Source organism: Chanodichthys erythropterus, chromosome 6 (assembly GCF_024489055.1).
Source record: "Chanodichthys erythropterus isolate Z2021 chromosome 6, ASM2448905v1, whole genome shotgun sequence".
Lineage (NCBI taxonomy): Eukaryota > Metazoa > Chordata > Actinopteri > Cypriniformes > Xenocyprididae > Chanodichthys > Chanodichthys erythropterus.
The window spans coordinates 8,874,048-8,892,500 of record NC_090226.1 but is presented as its reverse complement, the minus strand read 5'-3'; the positions used below and the strand labels follow the sequence as shown (position 1 = coordinate 8,892,500).

At 37.9% G+C, this 18,453-nt stretch overlaps 1 protein-coding gene across 1 annotated transcript in view; it reads left to right on the top strand.

Moving 5' to 3' along the window:
- The window catches only part of diaph3 (diaphanous-related formin 3), a 332,513-nt gene that overhangs the window by 272,816 nt on the left and 41,244 nt on the right, over positions 1 to 18,453 (top strand). The window contains exon 27 of the mRNA XM_067387955.1: positions 801 to 863. Within this exon, the coding sequence (XP_067244056.1) occupies positions 801 to 863 (63 nt within the window). The remainder of the gene's footprint in view (positions 1 to 800; positions 864 to 18,453) is intronic.

Sequence of the window (18,453 nt, the reverse complement as noted above, 5' to 3'; positions counted from 1 at the left end):
TTTATTACTGGTTCTGTCTCATTCTCCTTTGGCAATCAGAAGCTCCTGTGTTGGGCAGGTGAGCCGCGAGGTTTGATATTTAGCATGCTCCATGTCAACCTTACTCGCTCGTTGTGACAACCTATGCCACTCCCACATTCGTCAAAGTAGCTGGAGCAACTTTTCTCTATTTACGGATGTGACGAGACATGCACAGGAGAGTGAATCAAGTACTCAATTTCCTGCGAAAATCAACCCGCCCGGTCTAAAATATAAACACTTATACTGATTCACTACGGTAATACCGTTATGAGACACATTTGAAGATGAAAACACATATGAAAACACATTTTGGAAGAAAGAGTAATGGTATATTGACTCATTATTATTAGAATTTTGTTCATTAAAAAAAGTTACATAGTGCACCTTTGATTAACATTAAAAACAGAGAGCAGCAGAAATATTAGGCTGCGAAATTCCCTTTAGCGTCTTCTTGCGCTTGAATATTTAAATGTGCAAGCCGTACACTTTTGTGCCGATGGAGCACTGGCCTGTCAGATGTCTGGGCATCGTTCACGTTTGTTCACATTCCCGTTCTCACAACATGGCATTGTTAGAATTCATAAAAATGTCACCGGCCAACTGGCAATTGACATGGTTTCATACACTCCCCAAACGCCAATTTTTATTTCATTTGCTGCTTGGCGAGTGTTCATTTTAGGCCCTGCTAGGAAGTATAAGTCTAATTTATGGAGAACAAAGATGGGTTTATGTGTGAGAGTGGTTCTCACTATGTCTTGTCACATGTCCTAATTCCACAGATGAACCAACACAAGTGCTCAAGCCGAGTCCACAAAGACCTGTTCTGAAAGACTGCAACCACGGTAAAATCAAAGTTAAAAAAGAGAGGAATAGCATTTCTCTCCACTATCTGCTTTCATTTTCTCTCTTCGCTATTAACTGCATTAAGTTTGCTCACTAACCCTGGTCTACCAGACCTGCGTTCTGAATGTCTTTTCTGTTTTGGTTATTTGCTGTGATGCCTTCTCTCAATCATGCATCACTCTTTTTATTGAATTTATTTATTTATTTATTGCTTCCTTATAGCTACTAATGTTCAATAGTAGGTCCAGATCAGGCCACTTGCTTATTTGAATGGCTCATAACAGTCCCTCAAGGCCTCTATAAATGCCTAGCAAAAGGGAAACGATAGCAAACATGTTTTTTCCAGCTTCTAAAGCTGCTGGTCATAAAGACGACAGGTGTTATAGTGTGATATAGGTTCGGTAAAGGCTTCAGACTGCTTCTAACTACAAATATTATTTTTCTACCCAGTGTTGGTGTTGTTGCTCGGCTGGCTGATACTGTGTGTTTTTGTGTTTCCACTGAACAATGATTTAACTGACTATTACTTTATAAGCTGCCCACAAACAAACATAGTCTTTATTTACAAGTCTTACTCCTAGGTTGGGGAACATATTTTAATATTCAAAGTAATTTAATTCAGCATCTGTATTGTAAAAGAAAAATGATTCTGCTCTGACTCTACATAAAAAATGTAATGTAATAAAACAACTTTTTTTTTTTTTTCATAGAGTGAAAGTCCATCATTAACATTTGGAAATATATACTATATATATGAACGAACACACACACAGGTTTGTTTTTGTGAACTGTGGGGACATTTCATAGGCGTAATGGTTTTTATAATGTACAAACCATATTTTCTATCACCCCACACCTAAACCTAACCATCACAGAAAACTGTGCACATTTTTGCTTTCTCAAAAGAACTAATTCTGTATGATTTATAAGCCTTTTGAAAAATGGGGACATGGGGTAATGTCCTCATAAGTCACCATCTCTTTGTAATACCTATGTCATACGCATTTCATTATACAAATTTGTATCCTGATATGTCACAAAAACACACAGTCTCTACTTTACAGAAAGTCTTTACTCTCACTTTGGATCATTTTATTCAAATTGTTATGCTTATGTATAATAATAAATCTTATTTCAGACAGGTAAAATTGTTATGTGGCCGTGCAGTGTGACAGAAAATAGGAATATGGTGTCTATCACCTCCAGTGATACAACTTCCAGTGTAGATAACTTCTTTAAATACTAAGATATTTTTACGGTCTTTTGGTTTAGCCTGCCCACTAATGTTAACCATTCCTGATTTGACACCAGCAATTCTGCATCAGTGTGGAGCCAATTTTTCTTTTTCTTAAGTGGAAATACACAGACTACATAGGGGCACTGGCTGTAGCACCATCACCTCCATCTTATTGGTAGAAAAGGAGTAAGACAAAATCATTTTTAACGTTTTTGTATCTGACTTGTCTCCTTTTTACTGCATGAATCAATCTTTTCTGTCTGCTTGCATGTACTGTTGTGTTTTATTTCATTGAAATGTGCTGCTTTCAACTCGTGTGGTTTTGTGATTGGACGGTTGATGTAAGAGTTGAAGTCAGCAAGGTTTTAATCAATGTCATGTCCTCGTTTTAGCTGTCGTTACCACCAGGTGTTAATGTGTCATCCAAAAACTCGCTGTGTGCCGAGAATGCCACATTTCCAGTAAAACCGAACACCCAGAGACAGTGGGAAAAATTTTTGCTGAAAAAGCTTTTCCACTATTGTCTGTTGACATAGCTGTTTTTTTTTTTTGTTTTTTTTTTATGCTCTCTCGAAAAGGCATAAAATTGCAACATGTTGCGCTCTGTTGAACCCTCCCTTTTGACATGACAAGCATTAATGTAACAATCCAGTTTTTTCTGTAATGAATGGGATCAGCCATTGATGTGTAGTGGGAATCAGGAAAACCATCTGGAGCGAGATTCAATCAAACTTCCATCCGTACGTGTTTTCACGTGAACTTCTGTTTGGATTGTTGCCTGCTTTACCTCTCAGACTTCTCAAGATCTTCAGTTTTCCTATTATATGTACAGTAATGGTTTGGTATGTGATACCAATGGTAGTGATGGTTTTAATATGCATCAGCAACATAAGATAAACAGACTTGGCTGTCTTGTTCAAAGGTTGCTTCATAATCGTTATCAAGGTACTTAAAAAATTAAGCTGTAACCCCATTAGCGGTTATTGGTTTTAATAGGAGTCCCTGCAAGCATACAGGAATACAATTACTCCTAGATCTCCTCCCATACCCACCCAGAGCACTGATAAAGTCTGCTCTCGCTCCCACTAGTGTTCTCTTACGAGTTATCTCAAATTAGATTGTGCGTAGAAAAGAGAGAGTGAATAGACAGAGAGAAAGATGTGTGCGTATGCACGATCCATCATAAGAAAGACTGCCGCAGCTCACATTAACTCCCCTCATATGTCTCTCAGCAAAAAGTAATGAAGGACACAGGGCATTCTGGGATATCAAGTGTGTTGCCCTCCCCTCCCATGGTCCTCTGAGGCATCGGAAGGGATATGGGAGTCTGGCTATGGGGCAGGGCACTGGTGCCCTTGTCCCTGTGTTTTATTCCAGACTAGGCTGACTAATGGAGCCCCGGGCTTATGTATGTTCACGCGGGCCTCTGCAGTTCAGCAAGCCCCTCTGATGGCCAGGCTAATTAGTTCTCATCTCACACCAGGCTTCAGTCTCATTCATCTTCATTTCGGCTGTGCCATCTGCTTTTTAAATAAAACTCTAAAGTGTCTCGTGTTGCACACACTTTGTCCTCTTGGTCTCTCCCAGACTAAATGTAGCGCTTTATTTGCACTGAGGTGGATGATGAACTTGCCTGTCTCTGGAGAGTTTTACCAGGGATTTGATATTGTGTTTGTGTGGTAGGACCTCTCATTTGTCTACGTAGTCAAACGTATTTAACATGAAATACTTTAGCTTTTCCCTATATTCATAGGGCTTGATTTTTTTCTTTGAGAACTGATTGGATGGTGAAAAGTGGGTGTTAAAACTAGGGATGAACAATATATACATATGTTATCGGACAATATTACTTTTAATTTTGTTCATGTTTTTTTAAATGATATTTATTTATTTATTTATTATAATGTGCACACTAACACTAGGAAAACAAATTAAGAAAATAAACAGGTAAGTTTTGGTTTCATGCTGCATTTAAATGTGCGTCTATTTAAGATAGAGATTTATTGGTTGGTTGATTTATTGATTGATTGATTATATATTTAATTTGTGCTCGCTTTAATATATATTTTTTATTTAGATTATCTTTGCATTACCTTGCATTCATTTAGTTAATCTTTGAAAACACTACTAATTTTATAACACTGTTAAATGCAAAATCTTAACCAAATCTCAAAAGGAATATGGATTTTAAAATGATTGATTTTAGTGTTTTACACTCACACACTGTTGAATTATCCACAATAAGACCAAGAAAGTTTAATAAGAAAGTAAACAAGATTTCATTGTTTTTAAGATGTTATTTGCACATTATTTGAGCTTTAGTTCTAAAATCTTACACATCCTTAAAATGTGTATATTATTTAGTTGGTTCCCTTCCTTTCATTTGAAGCGTATATAAATCGGAATTAGATTTTCTGTCTCTCTGCAATATGTTTTTGACTGTTCGCTGATTGACGGTGTAATGAGCGCAGCGGGAAAAGACCAGTGGTTGAGAGAGTGAACACATGCTGAAGTATGTCAGCCCTGTCCCTGTCCCCTCTGCCACCGCGTAGTGTAAATACCCCTCAGTAATTGATCTCCAGGGCTTTAGTGTTTCACACTCCAGCGGAGCAGCAAAGCGAATTAAAAGCAGACACATCTGCAACAGAAGACACCGTAATTAACCACAAAAAATGAACTGGTCAGTCTGGTGTGTGTATCCATTAGAGCAGTGGAGAAAATGTGGATATGTGTGGAATGTGTGCGCATCTGTGTATAAGCCAGTCGGAATTGTCAGATGCAGGCCAGAGCAATAAGAACTGAGATTGCATTTTCCTGCAAGGCTTTTGGGAGATTCCCTTTACAGAGGCGACAGCTGCTTTAAGAGTCCCGGTGTCTCAAATCGAGTAATCTATGGAGATTCAGTTCCCTAGACTTGTGCCTTTGGCCGTCTATTACTTTCTTGAACTCAGTCGACAGAGGTATAAATTCTGAGGTCAGTACACAAACTCACAGATTCTTACATCGCCTATTTTTGTGCACTACACACATCCAGAATGTGTGTTGTGGTCAAGATTGAGTAAAAGCTCTCCGACCAATCCCTCTCTAATTTTTAGGAGCCTTTCGTCCCTCTTTCTCTTTCTCTTCATCTGAGCCTGAGGCAACACTTAAAGCCTTTAAGTGTGACCGGAACCCCACATCCCTCTACCTGCTTTTTGCTGCTTTTTTTTTTTTTTTTCCTCAGGATGAAGATAAAGATGCTTTATGACTTGAGTGTCCAGGGTTAGGATACGACTTTCGACAGAGAGAAGACGAGTGAATGGAATGAGGGAGCAGTCTGGCTCTTAAGGGGGCTTGGGCTTCAGAAATGATGGATTGATTGTATTTGACCACATGGAGTGCTTTAAATCCACATCGAAATTGATTCAAGAAACTCAGTTGTAGCTTTCACAGGTAACTCTCTCCTTTGCTGCTTAGCGCAGGTACAACTGTAATGTAATGGTTAGTAGGGGAGAGTGGGGTAAGCTGCGCCACAGATGTCTGTCATCTTGATATAATAACGCTGTAAAAATGTAAATTTAACCATGTTAAGGGGTAAACTGAATCTATATCTCCCACTCTCCCCTACTATTTTTTGTTTGTTTTCATTTTAAAATTTTAGCAATTTTGTTTTTTGTACATGCATTAAACCTGCATAATTTTACTTCTATACTTTTTAATGATAATTTAAATTAAATTTGTCTTTTTTCCCCCAACATGCAACAGTTATCATTGTGAAGGTCATTTTTCTGATCTCTCAATCGCAGGAAGCTGTTTATGATGGACCCTTTGTAAATATATGGTCATGACAAAATGACTAGATGAAGGGGGTGGCACATCTTACCCCACTCTCCCTTATGTCAGAAAAGTCACTAGTACAATTGTGAGTCTTCTGCCTTAGATGCAGATAGAAAACTCTGCTTTTCAGTAAGCTATTAGGTCTGAGCTCTACCTACTGATTAATATTCCACCCAACAATGATCATGTAACATATTTCTGAATTAGAGCCTGAAATTGATTTTATAGCTCGCTGGGAAAGGTCACTCCGCACTTGGTAAATGAAACCAATGGAAGGTTTGCAGTCAGTGGGGTATGAACCACTGCTAAAGGTTTTATGAGCATGTTTGATAGACAAGATTGATTTTATGCATAATCCTGGACCCGATCTGTTAATTAGGAAACATTGACAGCAAATTATTGAATTATTGAAAAATAATGCACATCTGTGGTGGCAATGTAGATATAACACACAACACATACAGTATACCACAGATATAGGTTATGTTTTTTGTTTTACATTCTTCTGGTTTTTGCCACTGAAACACTATCAAACTCCACCAATTACTACTTTGAAAGTGACAATTTCTTCTATGTAATGTTTAAAGCTTCTCTCTCTCTCTCTCTCTCTCTTATATATATATATATATATATATATATATATATATATATATATATATATATATATATATATATATATATATATATACGAGAGAGAAAGAAAGAGAACAATTATGTATAACAACTTTGTCTATAAGCAGCACACAGATATTTTGTTCCCTTTTGTTTTATTTTGGAAGGAATCATTTGAGTTAATTGATTAGTTTAGGAGTTTCACCTGTTTCGTTCATGAATTAATTCATGTCTTTGAACAAACTGGTTCAGCCTTTTTGAATGACATCAGTCACTTGTTTCCATCTATTGTTGGAATGATGTAACCTACAGAAAGAGTCCCTATTTTTTTTTTTTTTTTTTTTTTTTTTGAGGTAGACTTTGTGGTAGAACATCTTCTCACCCTCAAGTTGTTCCAAACCTGTATGAATTTCTTTGTTCTGCTGAACACAAAAGAAGTTATTTTTAAGAATATCGGAAACCAAACAGTTGATGGACCTCATTGACTTCCATAGTATTTACCATATTCTTCAAACTTTAATCTTCTGTGTTCAACAGAACAAAGAAATTCATACAGGTTTGGAACAACTTGAGGGTGAGTAAATGATGATTGAATTTTCAAATTTGGGTGAACTATCTCTTTAAGATTCTTTGAATTTTGTAAATTGCAACTTTATGCAATTTGGAGAAATAACATGGTATAATGATATGGAACTGTGGATAATTTTACAGTATGTTAATCTTAATTAAGAATTTGCCAGTGCCATGGTTTAAATAAAATGTAGTCTAATGATTTGGACAATCAAACACTTATAAAAGGCTTCAGTAAAAAGATTGTAAATTACAGTACACCCCTTATAATCCAATTACATCTCCCTTATGAACCTTTCCGTATGCGCGCACAAAATAAATGTCTGGAATGATTTTATTTTAGGTAATATGTCTATTATGAAATCCTTTTTATAGCATCAAATGGCTTATGCTCTCAGTCAGGCTGTACTGGAGAGCCACACTGCTGATTTGGAGAAAATTTGCTTCAGGCTAGAGGTTTAGTGATATATTCTCTCTCTCTCTCTCTCTCTCTCTCTCTCTCTCTCTCTCATTTCTGCCTCATCTCATCTCTCGGGCCTGAGAGCCTACAGGGGAGGAGAGAAATAAAGTGTATGGATGAAAATGGAGATAATATACAAACTTATCCCAGTCTGTTCTGGATTTGAGGCATTCATCACCCCCCAATACAATACGCTCTTACTTGTTCAGAGAGCCTGCAAGCTGTTGCAGCACTTCCAAAATAGATTATGCAATATATATACTCAAGGCAGTTTGTAAACAGAACATACATTAAGGAATTTATGCCCTATGAGCTCTTTTAATCATCTGCTTGCTACCAGGACTCATACTGCACCCATTTAATATCTAGCATCTCAGAAAGTTCCATTACTTTGCTATCGAACACAAGTATTCTTGCAAAAGTACATAAATACGAAGGTCTTTTTTCACACCTCCTGGTTTCTTAAATGGATTTATCAAGATGAATCAGGTCCACGCAGGGCGTACAAATGCAGGATTTTATTTAAAACTCCCATCAAAGCAATGAAGTGCACCATAGTGCACTCATTTTTCCTTCTCTCTCCTCCTGATGTGACAGAACCAAAGGAAGGAGAAGGAAAAGCATTATTTAATCAGCACGTCTGAGAGCATGTCGCGTTCTTCTTTCTTCTCTCTAATTGATGCCTTGTGTCATTGTTCTTAAAGTTGGACTGTCAGAACTCTTGATTTATCCTTGTTTTAGAGCCATACATCATCTGCACCTCACATACGGGGCCTCTGCGTTTCATTAGAGTGGAAGATTAATTCAAAAAGAGCCCGTTCAGGAACATTGACTGAACACACACACCCGCTCATCTTCTGCTACTTTTCGCATGGTAAAATATACAGTGTTTTGGCATCTCGCAAATAGCAAAAATGTCATACGGAGCGAGATCAAATCTCATCCCATTAAACTCCTCAGGGCCGGACAAACACAGCGTGTCCTCTGTCAGCTCTCTCTCTCTCTCTCTCTCTCTCTCTCTCTCTCTCTCTCTCTCTCTTTCTCAACCCTCATCCATCTCTCCAGGGCTGTTGTGCTGCTTTCTGAACACTAGCTGCATCTCTCAGCACTTCCTGTAAATCAAAGCCTTTCTCTCCTCGCCAGATTCGTACAGTGCACGTCTCTGTAAAGTGAGTTTGTACGCACCTTGCCGGCTGAAGATTTGTGTGTGTTTGTGAGGGAGAGTTTGCGAGCAAAGATGAAGTTTCTCAAACAAAAGAGGAGGCTATGAAAACTAGCATTGTGGAGGAGTGGATTGAAGAATGTTGATGTTTAAATTAAATTACGACTAATAGTTACAATGCTATGCATTTGTTTTAATATTTATTTGCAGAGTTCCATTAGGATTTCAGATAATTCATTAAAATACACAACTAGCACAGTAATTGCACATGTAATGTCGCTGTGTTCATATGATATTGACTTGTCGCACAAATAGCCATGCTATTATCAGTATTTATGACTAATTCGTGTTTGTCAGATAATGCCTGTTTTCAAGCATGTGTAAAACAGCTCGATTGCATCTTTGCATAAGTGAGATTAGTAACAGTCTATTTTTAAAACAAGTCAAGCGTGTTTTCATACTCATCTCATTGCATAAAATGCACATAGTTTCATGCTTTATCAGTAGTAAAAATAAATTTTTAAAAATGCATAAATTATTACTAGGAGAAAATGGTTAAATTTGTGCTGCTTGTTAAATTAAAGCAATTAAGCTGCAAGCATGCAGCAAGTCTTTGTAGAAAGCTGACTGTCGATAGATGTAAAGGGAAACCCTACTCTATTAGAGCACATGTGCCATATCTAATCAGGTTTTTACATGTTCTTATTGAAATGGCACAGGATTGCAGTGATCATTTCTGTGGGGAGTGTCTAGATGTCAATCAGTAGATTTCACTCTTTGTAGACAGACATGTTAGCTCCCATTTTAGCTGGTTATGATCATTTACTCTCCACGATTTCAATCCAAACCCATGTAACTCTGCTTTCTGCTAGGGAACACAAGTCATGCTTTTTTCCATACAATGAAAATGTGGGGTGAAGGATCAGAAGCACTTCTAAAAGCACCATCAAAGTAGTCTATACTACTTGTGTGATATATTCTGAAGTATATATACTATACAAAGATTGTCAGTGAATGAGTAAGATTATGTTCTGCTCCTAACGTAGAGATATTTTATGAAGTAATATGCATTTGATTTTGTTTTATCTTTTTTTTTTTTTTCCTTTGACTATCATGGTGCTTTTTTCTTGTGCCTCATAGAAACGTCTCAGAGTTTGAGCTTTTTAAGATGATCTACTTTTACATTTTTTAACTCTTGAAAAAAATATGAATACACCAATAAATCTAAAATATAAATACATTTTGGTTATGGTAAGTTTTTTAAATAAGTCTCTAATGCTCACCAAGGCTACATTTATTTTAAAGTACAGTAAAAACGGTAATATTGTGAAATATTGTTGCAATTTTAATATATTTTAAAATGTCATCTATTCCTGTGATGGCAAAGCTGGATTGTCAGCATCATTACTCAACAACCTTCAGTGTCACATTATCCTTCAGAAATCATTCTAATATGCTGATTGTATCCTCAAAAAACATTTCATATTATTACCAATATTGAAAGCATTTGTGCGACTTAATATTTTTGTGCAAACCGTTTCTCTATCTTTCTCTCAGAATGCTTTAATTCTAAGAATAGCATTTATTTGAAAGCATTTTTGCATCACATCTAAATATCTAAAGTATCATTACGTTATCCTAAGGAAAAAAAAAAGTGTGTGTGTATATATATATATATATATATATATATATATATATATATATATATATATATATATATATATATATATATATATATATATATATATATATATGAGATTGTATCTGCTCAGTCCTGTTTTAATTGTGTGGAAAAGTGCAGCTTGGACATTCTGCAAACTCTCTCCTTTTGTGTTTTTATGGGTTTGGAATGACATGAGTGTGAGTAAATGAAAATCATTTTTAGGCAAGCTATTATTTTAAGCCATATTTGACCATTATGACATCTTTCCTCACTCTCAGAGCAAACAGTAGAAAGTAATAGAAGCAGGTGGTGCTGGAGCACAGAGAGGGGAGACGCACAGGGAGGAAAAGAGCCCTAATCAGCCCACTGACAGAGGGCAGACTGAGCTGTGGGTGGCTGGCTAATCTCTGATTACTCTCCGTTCCTCCATACAAACCTCACAATGACTCAGCGTGTTACGCTGTAATGCAGGATGCACTGATAGACCCTCTGCCGGAGCCTCATGCTCCAACCAGGAGAGAGCGAGAGATAGAGAGGAGAGTACAGACGCAGATAAGAAAGAGAGATGGACACGATGAATACCTCTTGAGGAAGGGGCAGTGACTGGATTAGTGGGTGATGATGCCCAGATTGGTCAGTGGAGGAAAATAACCGGGATTGGGAATGGAGTAAATACATTAAAGATTTAAGAATGATGCATGTAGTATGATCTAGTAGAAAAATGAGGATGGAGTAGTGTTATTGTTAACTGACATTAAATCTATTAAACACTTACAAATGATTTGAATAAAGCTAAAATAATGTAAAATACAGATATTAGATGAAAAATGCAAATTAGAAATGTTGCCTTGCCTACAGTTAATTTGAAGTACTAAAACTGAAATAATGAAATAAAGCAAAATAGAAATATTTTGGAAAAAAAAGAAACCTAAAACCTAAATGAAAACTGAAATTATAAAAATTAAAGCTATTTTAACCAGTAAACGGACTGTGTCCGTGCGTCGCTTATCAATGACTTCCTGCGTTAGAAATAAATTTCCAGTTTTATTTTGTAGAAACCATGGAAACACCAAAGACGTTTTAATATTTTAATATGTTTTATTAGACAAGGGGACAACTGTTTGGATACATTTATAGACAGAAAACGAATTATTGTTATATAGCTCAACACGGTTAGTCCTATTGTTTGAATCTCGTTCTCTTGATTTCCTGTGACTGCATGTTTTCACCATGCCTCAGAGAAAAACACTATTTTGTCAAGTGGCTAACATAGTATAATCAGATGCAGTATTAACAGTAATACAGCATTTTCTCAGTCATACAATATGTTTTAAAATGTATGTTTGTAATATGTTTGCATGCCATTTAGCAACACAAGCCATCCAGCATTTATTAATATGATATTCTAATATCTATCTAGCTTACTGCAGTGCGCAACAAGTGTCTCATAGCAGCTGCCAAGCGAATGCACAGAGTAATGTTATAACATCATTTTTAACACTCGAATTTATCTAATATGATAAAACAGTGCTGCGTTACCCCACATACGCTTGACCGGAAGAAGTGGAAGCAGTGACTGTGGCATAATAAAAGTCCCGCTGCTCTCGAGGCATGTGTCGCGCTCATTTCTCATTAGCACTCGCTCTAGCGGCCTCGTTCAGCTCCAGCATCACTCGGCCCTGCTCTGCTTCATACTACAGTAACATTAATAATCTCATCCATGAACATGATTTCTGCCCGAGTCCCATCTCTATTCTTTTCCACTGGCTCTAGACGTAAAGACAACAACTTCCAAGATTTCGTGCTCAATCTTGGCTTCATCAAGCTACACCTTTGTTTTGAATAGGCGACCTCTGGCGGTGAAACTTTACATATTGTGCCTTTGATAAATACTGTAATAGTCTAAAAGTAATACTGAGATAACAGTGGAATGAAGAGAGCAAAGACATGGTTGGAGAGGTGCATTGTGGTATGTACCAGAGGATGTAGATGTGAGAAATCCATTGGACAGTACATGTTGGGTGCAACAACCTTTTCAGAGCTCTCTCTCTCTCTCTCTCTCTCTCTCTCTCTTTTACACATTTACTTTGAATGGATTGGTCAAGAAGGCTGAGTTTGGTAAGCAATCAAAACACATAGACAAAAAGGGAGAGAAGAAATAAAGGACCTTTTTTTTAGTTAATTGAATTTTACAGTCCCCTTATCTTAGAGCAGCATGCAGACCAACCCCTCCCATAACCGCTCAACACAAGATATCTCTCTTCCTGCAATGGCGTGAGGGAGGGACGACTGGCACGTGTGTATACGTATTAAACAGACCTCCCCATGCCCACATTCTCCAAATCCCTGGCATTGCACACGTAGATCATCCAAAGGAAAGATGATTTTTAAACAATTAGGAATTATGTGCAAAATTACGGATAGCAGATGCTAAAAGTAGTAAAAATGGTTTTGAAGCTCAGAATGGAGAGAAAAGCATTTAGATTTGTTTAGGCAAATCAAACCCTGATTTGATTTGCTGAAGCGGTTGTGAAGGTACTAATCATGGCCCTTGTTTAATTATCCACTATCTCTCACGCACTCTTTTTCTCGTTCTTCCTCAGTAACAGAAGAGATTGATCTGAGGTAGGCTATGCAGAGCGAGCGCTCGTCTGGCGCACGTCCTGCCGTAATGCCACAGAGGTTGCCATGGCAACAGAGTGGCTGACTGAGTGGATTGGATGCGTGAGGAGACACATGTTGAATGCTGAACGAGGCTGTTTGTGCCAGAGAGAGGGAGAAAAGAGGGTGTGGATCTTTGTGGATGTGGATGATTGTTGCAGTATGACCAACGTTGGAGTACGGCTGTTGAGTTTAAGCTTCGATAAAGCTGTTAGGTGGTAAGCGTAGTAAAAATCCTCGAGACATTTTTATGACATAATGAAAGCTTCCTTCAGCCTGACTGGCATATCATCCTCAAGCTCTTCTCCAAATCCAGACCATGACATTCTGAATCGGAGGCTTTCGGAGGATCCGTGTCTTGGTGGCTTGCACGTGGAATTCTTCTTCCTCCTTATTGATCCAGCAGTTGGGTGGAGTCTAGCGATGTTCTGCTTCAATGAAATTATTCTCAGGGTGTCTAGTGGGTGGTTTACCCCTCGGCGCTTGGCCGTGGGGCAGATACCCTCCCCTTCAATGGACCCCTAATCCCATTGCCAACCCCTTGTCGTGGCCCCAGGGCATAGTCCTATTCGTTCTCCCCCCAGGCGGGTTGGGATCATAAGGGCAACTTGTTCTGTGATCACCTTCCTCTAAGGAATAAATTAAGCAGCCCTGCCTCTCTGATCGGCTGCAGAATGATCCCCGCCGGGACCTCTCATCTGCTAGACTTATTAACATCTTTTCATCCCACATCATCCCAACCCAGAACCTTTAAGGCATCTCCGTAGCATGTCCGTAGTGCTCAACCAGTAGAGTCACAGGTGGTTTTCAGACCATTCTCAATGTTTCTATTTAGTTGCTGCTTGTGCACAATGCACGACGGATCGGTGGGGGGGAGTTTTCATGCAAGACTAGATTTCTTCCTGTTAAAAATGCCCACAAGAAGCTTGCAATCTGAGTTGTCTGTGCGCTGATTTGCAGCAAGGAAAAAAAAAAAAGAATATGATGAAAAGGATGGTTGCTCGCTGATGTTTTGTTGCATGTCTATGACTCCTCCCCCTGAACTTCCCTTGCCCTGTATCTTGCTCTCTCATTGACTGTAGGTTGTCCAGACAGGCCCACATATTTAGCATGTTAAAGGGTTAGTTCACCCCCCCAAAAATTCTGTCATTAATTACTCACCCTCATGTCGTTCCACTCCCATAAGTCCTTCATTCGTCTTCAGAACACAAATTAAGATATTTTTGATGAAATCCAAGAGGTATTTGAACCACTCATTGGCAGCAAAGTCATTACACCTTTCAAGGCCCAGGAAGGTACTTGTGTGTCACTCACATGAATGAGCACCAATTTGCCTCTGATTTCTGGCATTTGTCAGCGTTTTCCACAAAAACGTTGGTGAGTAAAAATCGGGGCTAAAATCATGCAGTGTGTACCCCACGTTAGTTTCTAATTTTGCGCCAGGTTTCCTTCTCATACTAAAATCTCATTCTAAGTGTTACACTTAATAATCATATGAGCAATTGATAAATCAATTGGGAAGTCAACAATTAACTAAAAATAAATTATTCACACAATAATTTATTATATTTATACATAAAAATAAAACGGATTTAACAATTGTCCACTTGTTAATCATTTATTGACTTTACCTATTCCTCACATATTTTAAAAAAGAGTGTTTGATTTTGAAAGTTGAGAAACGTTCTATATTTAGTACAGAATAGTTGCTGTTTAATTTCCTGGTTAAGACAGTAACATTAAGAGCTGCATATTCACTCACACACATTCACAAAGTGACAAGCGTCACAGCCCTTCACAGGAAACATCAGGTTATAATTACAGAGCTTGACATTCCACTGTGTTGGTCTTGATATTAACAAATCCATTTGATTTATTGCATTTGCATGGCCTCTCTCTCTTATTCTCTGCCTAGAATTTCACTCAGGCAGCAACTCCAAGTGAAGAATACAGGAAAACTCACAATTGAGTCCTGTAGACATAAGCATGATGCTAACTAACAACACAGTACTCTGTACAATTACTAAAAAATTTAATAGATATTTTTGTTCAACATTCAATATAATATATAGTATCATAATCAACATTTCTGTCCACTTGTCCACAATGCACTCTGGCTTTCTATACAAGGTATACTTCATTTTTACTTAGGCAGAAGCCAGCTTGCGTCCTTTGCCTCAGAAGTACACCTAATTATACCTTAAATGCTGTCTAGGTAGCAGCTCACTGGGTTTTGGAACAAAGCTATTTTCTCTGTTTTTTCCTTTGCTTTGAAATCCCAGCTCTAAACGCAATCATGTGCTAGATGCAGAAAAACAGCAGTTTTTACCCTTAACACGCAGTTAGTTTTCCATTCATCTAATGAAGATAAAAGGCAATTAGGTTGGTGTTCATTAACTCCTATTTTCGAATTAAATTAGCCTTTTGTGAGGTAATGGGGTTTGTTTGTGTGTGCTAGTGCATGTGTCTTTGTCATTTGCATTTTTGCATTTTAGTGTTTGTTTGGCCAGGCTAATGAATGAGAAATTGCAGAAGTGAGACAGAGAAAGCTGTGTAAAATCTCCCCCAGCCATGAGATGCCCTGAGGAAATCACACGCGTTCTGCTTAAACAATGATATTAGAGTTGTATTTCTCATACGCCAGCTGTATCACTGCTCTTTTAGAAAAACACTCATGAATGCACTGTTGCCAATGAGTTTCCCCACAGAGTGCCCATTTTTTATATAGTATTCATTTATTCTACACACACAGATGCATGTCTGTCTGACTGTAACCTGCAGCATGTGTAAAGCTGTTGGATTACCATACCTTGCTTTTTTTTATTTATTAGGTAATTACTGGTTTAAACCCTCAGGATTATGTTGCTGTTCTTGTTTAATGTTTAAATCACAGTTTTTCCCACTCTCTCAATGAATGGTCACATTAAAGCAAGTGCATACTACAAGATAAAGGATCATTACCCTTCGTACACTTAAGACCCATACTCTCTTTGGTGCGCACATAACGATAACAAAGTGTCCAAAAACTGAGATGCGCTGATGAAATATCATTTGCATTAAATATTTAGATTATTTAGAGGCAAGTTTCTTTGTGGGCCTGGTTGACTTTCGCTGTGATTTGAATTCTAAAGAGGTAATCAGCCTCCTCACGTGTGATTCCACTACCTCCACGCAGCTGGAATCACTCACTCTGTGCTTCTCTCATCCATTTCTACCTCATCCCATCTTCTCAGGATTATCACACCTTTAATGGCTTAAATCCGCTTTTGTTCAGGGAAGATGAGAGGATAGAGAACGAGGCAGAGGGGGGGAGAAGAGTAGAACAGGCGTTCTCGCGTCTAATCCTCTGAATCCTGCAGCCACTGGCGCCGTAACAAGGAAGAACAATAGTAGAGGAGGGAGAGAGATGGAGGAATAGCATTAGAGGAAGAGAGGGACATGTGTAACCTATCCATCAAAGGAGTGCTAGATTGTCCAGACAGGAGATGAAAACATGATTTATCAGGGCACCGTACAATTAGGCCTCTTCCTACAGTGCGCCAGCATTTGCATGCATTCAGGCGTGTTTGTGCTCCCGTTTATAGTGATTGAGAGCCATTGTTTTGTGATGAATATGTATTGAAATCTTGCTGACATTTGGCAAGATTTTGCTTAGGTAGTTACATTTTCAGTAAATCGACTTGATTGATTGTCTGTTCACAGTCTGATAGTTTCATAGATAGTTTTTTCTCGCATGTTCAAGCTTTTGTTCCTCATAAGAGCTGGACTTGTTTCAGAAGCACTTTTATTCCTGATGTGCGCCTTCACACTGAAATCTTTCACACACACAGTGATGCAAACCGGGACAAAAGCATCCCAACCCAGAGTCTCATCTTTAAAAGATAATTACCCATCTTCGAGCAGTCGGAGGAAAGATGAGGAGCGTAAAAAATAGATCAGGAAGACGGCGGCATCTCTGATCACTCCTTTCGCAGACCTGTACGTCAAAATTATCAAACGCACATATTCAACACCACCGTTTTCAAGTGCAAATTCCACTTTACATGTTGACAGTTTGGATGAGTTTCACCCCTCTTGTCTTTCTCTCTCTCTATTTCCTGCCGCCTTTCTCCTTTACTTTTATTAGCGGCAAATGTATTACCTCTAATCCTCTTAATTCCTGTGAAAGAAACCGCACTGGAGGAAAAACAATTGACATCTGTTTTTGTGGGTGTAATAGTTCTTTTAAAGATGCAAAGAGAGATTAGTAAACAACAACAACAAAACAGCTGTTGTAAACTGGCTTTGAAGAGAAAGGAGCTCAAGCTGTGGGGCGTTCAACGCCAAACTGATTTAAAGATGTCAAGACAAGCAACACAATTACAGCACTGTTTCTTTTGGTGACATACACGTGTTTATAGATACTTATTTTAGGTCATGTGGATCTGTAGTCTTTTATCTCAGTAAGTGAATTTCAACATATCAAATCGCAAACACACTTCCTGTTGTTTTTGTCTACTGCCTGTCTGTTTATATCAGTCCTCATCTGAACCCTAACATGCTTTATAAAACAGATAGTTCCATCGCTGGCTGCTGATTGGTCGCTACAGTGTTCCAGCCATGCTAAAATACGCTTTGTTAAAAATAGTGTTAATTTCATTAACGAAATCTATGACAAAATGTTTATCAATTAAGTTTTTTCTCCTAAGTCAAGATGATAATAAGGCCTTTAAACGATAACTGTGGCTGTATCAACATGCAATATTTTTGACGAAAAAAGACGAGACTAAAATGTAGTTAAAAGAATAAAAACTTGACCAAAAACTTTTTTTATTTTTGTTGAAGAAAGAGGAGGCAAAACATTTCAGACTGCTGTACAAGATTCTATTAGGCGAGCGTTCATGTCGGAGCATTTCTGTTAAACAGATATTTGCTATATTTGGCAACCATTCACATGCGCTCTCTGTAGAGGAGCCATGATCTGAAAACACCGCCATACAGTACTGTAAAAGTAAGCTGGAATTCAGCGATCTCCATTTGAGTTATTCTGCTTAAATGAAAGTGTCATTCAGTCAATCTGTGTTCTGTCATGAAACTCGACTGTATTGTTTGTGATTGAGGTTGCTGATTGTACTTGCGCAACACAATCTCTGTGGCAATAATTACAAAGTCTGTTTTTTTGTTTGTTTGTTTGTTTGTTTGTTTGTTTTTTTGCCTTTTTAATAGAAAAACTTTAATGCTATTAGGTTATAATATTTGAGGGTAGGTTTTTGTTTACCAGTTTTCATAATGTAGACAGGGCGAGTGTATATCTAAAGTCTTTGGTGTTTATTTAGCTGATAATTGATAGCCTTTAATAAATCTGTACACTAGATGAGGTAAAATAAACCATGCATATGAATCAATAATCTGTTGATTTGTGCTTATTG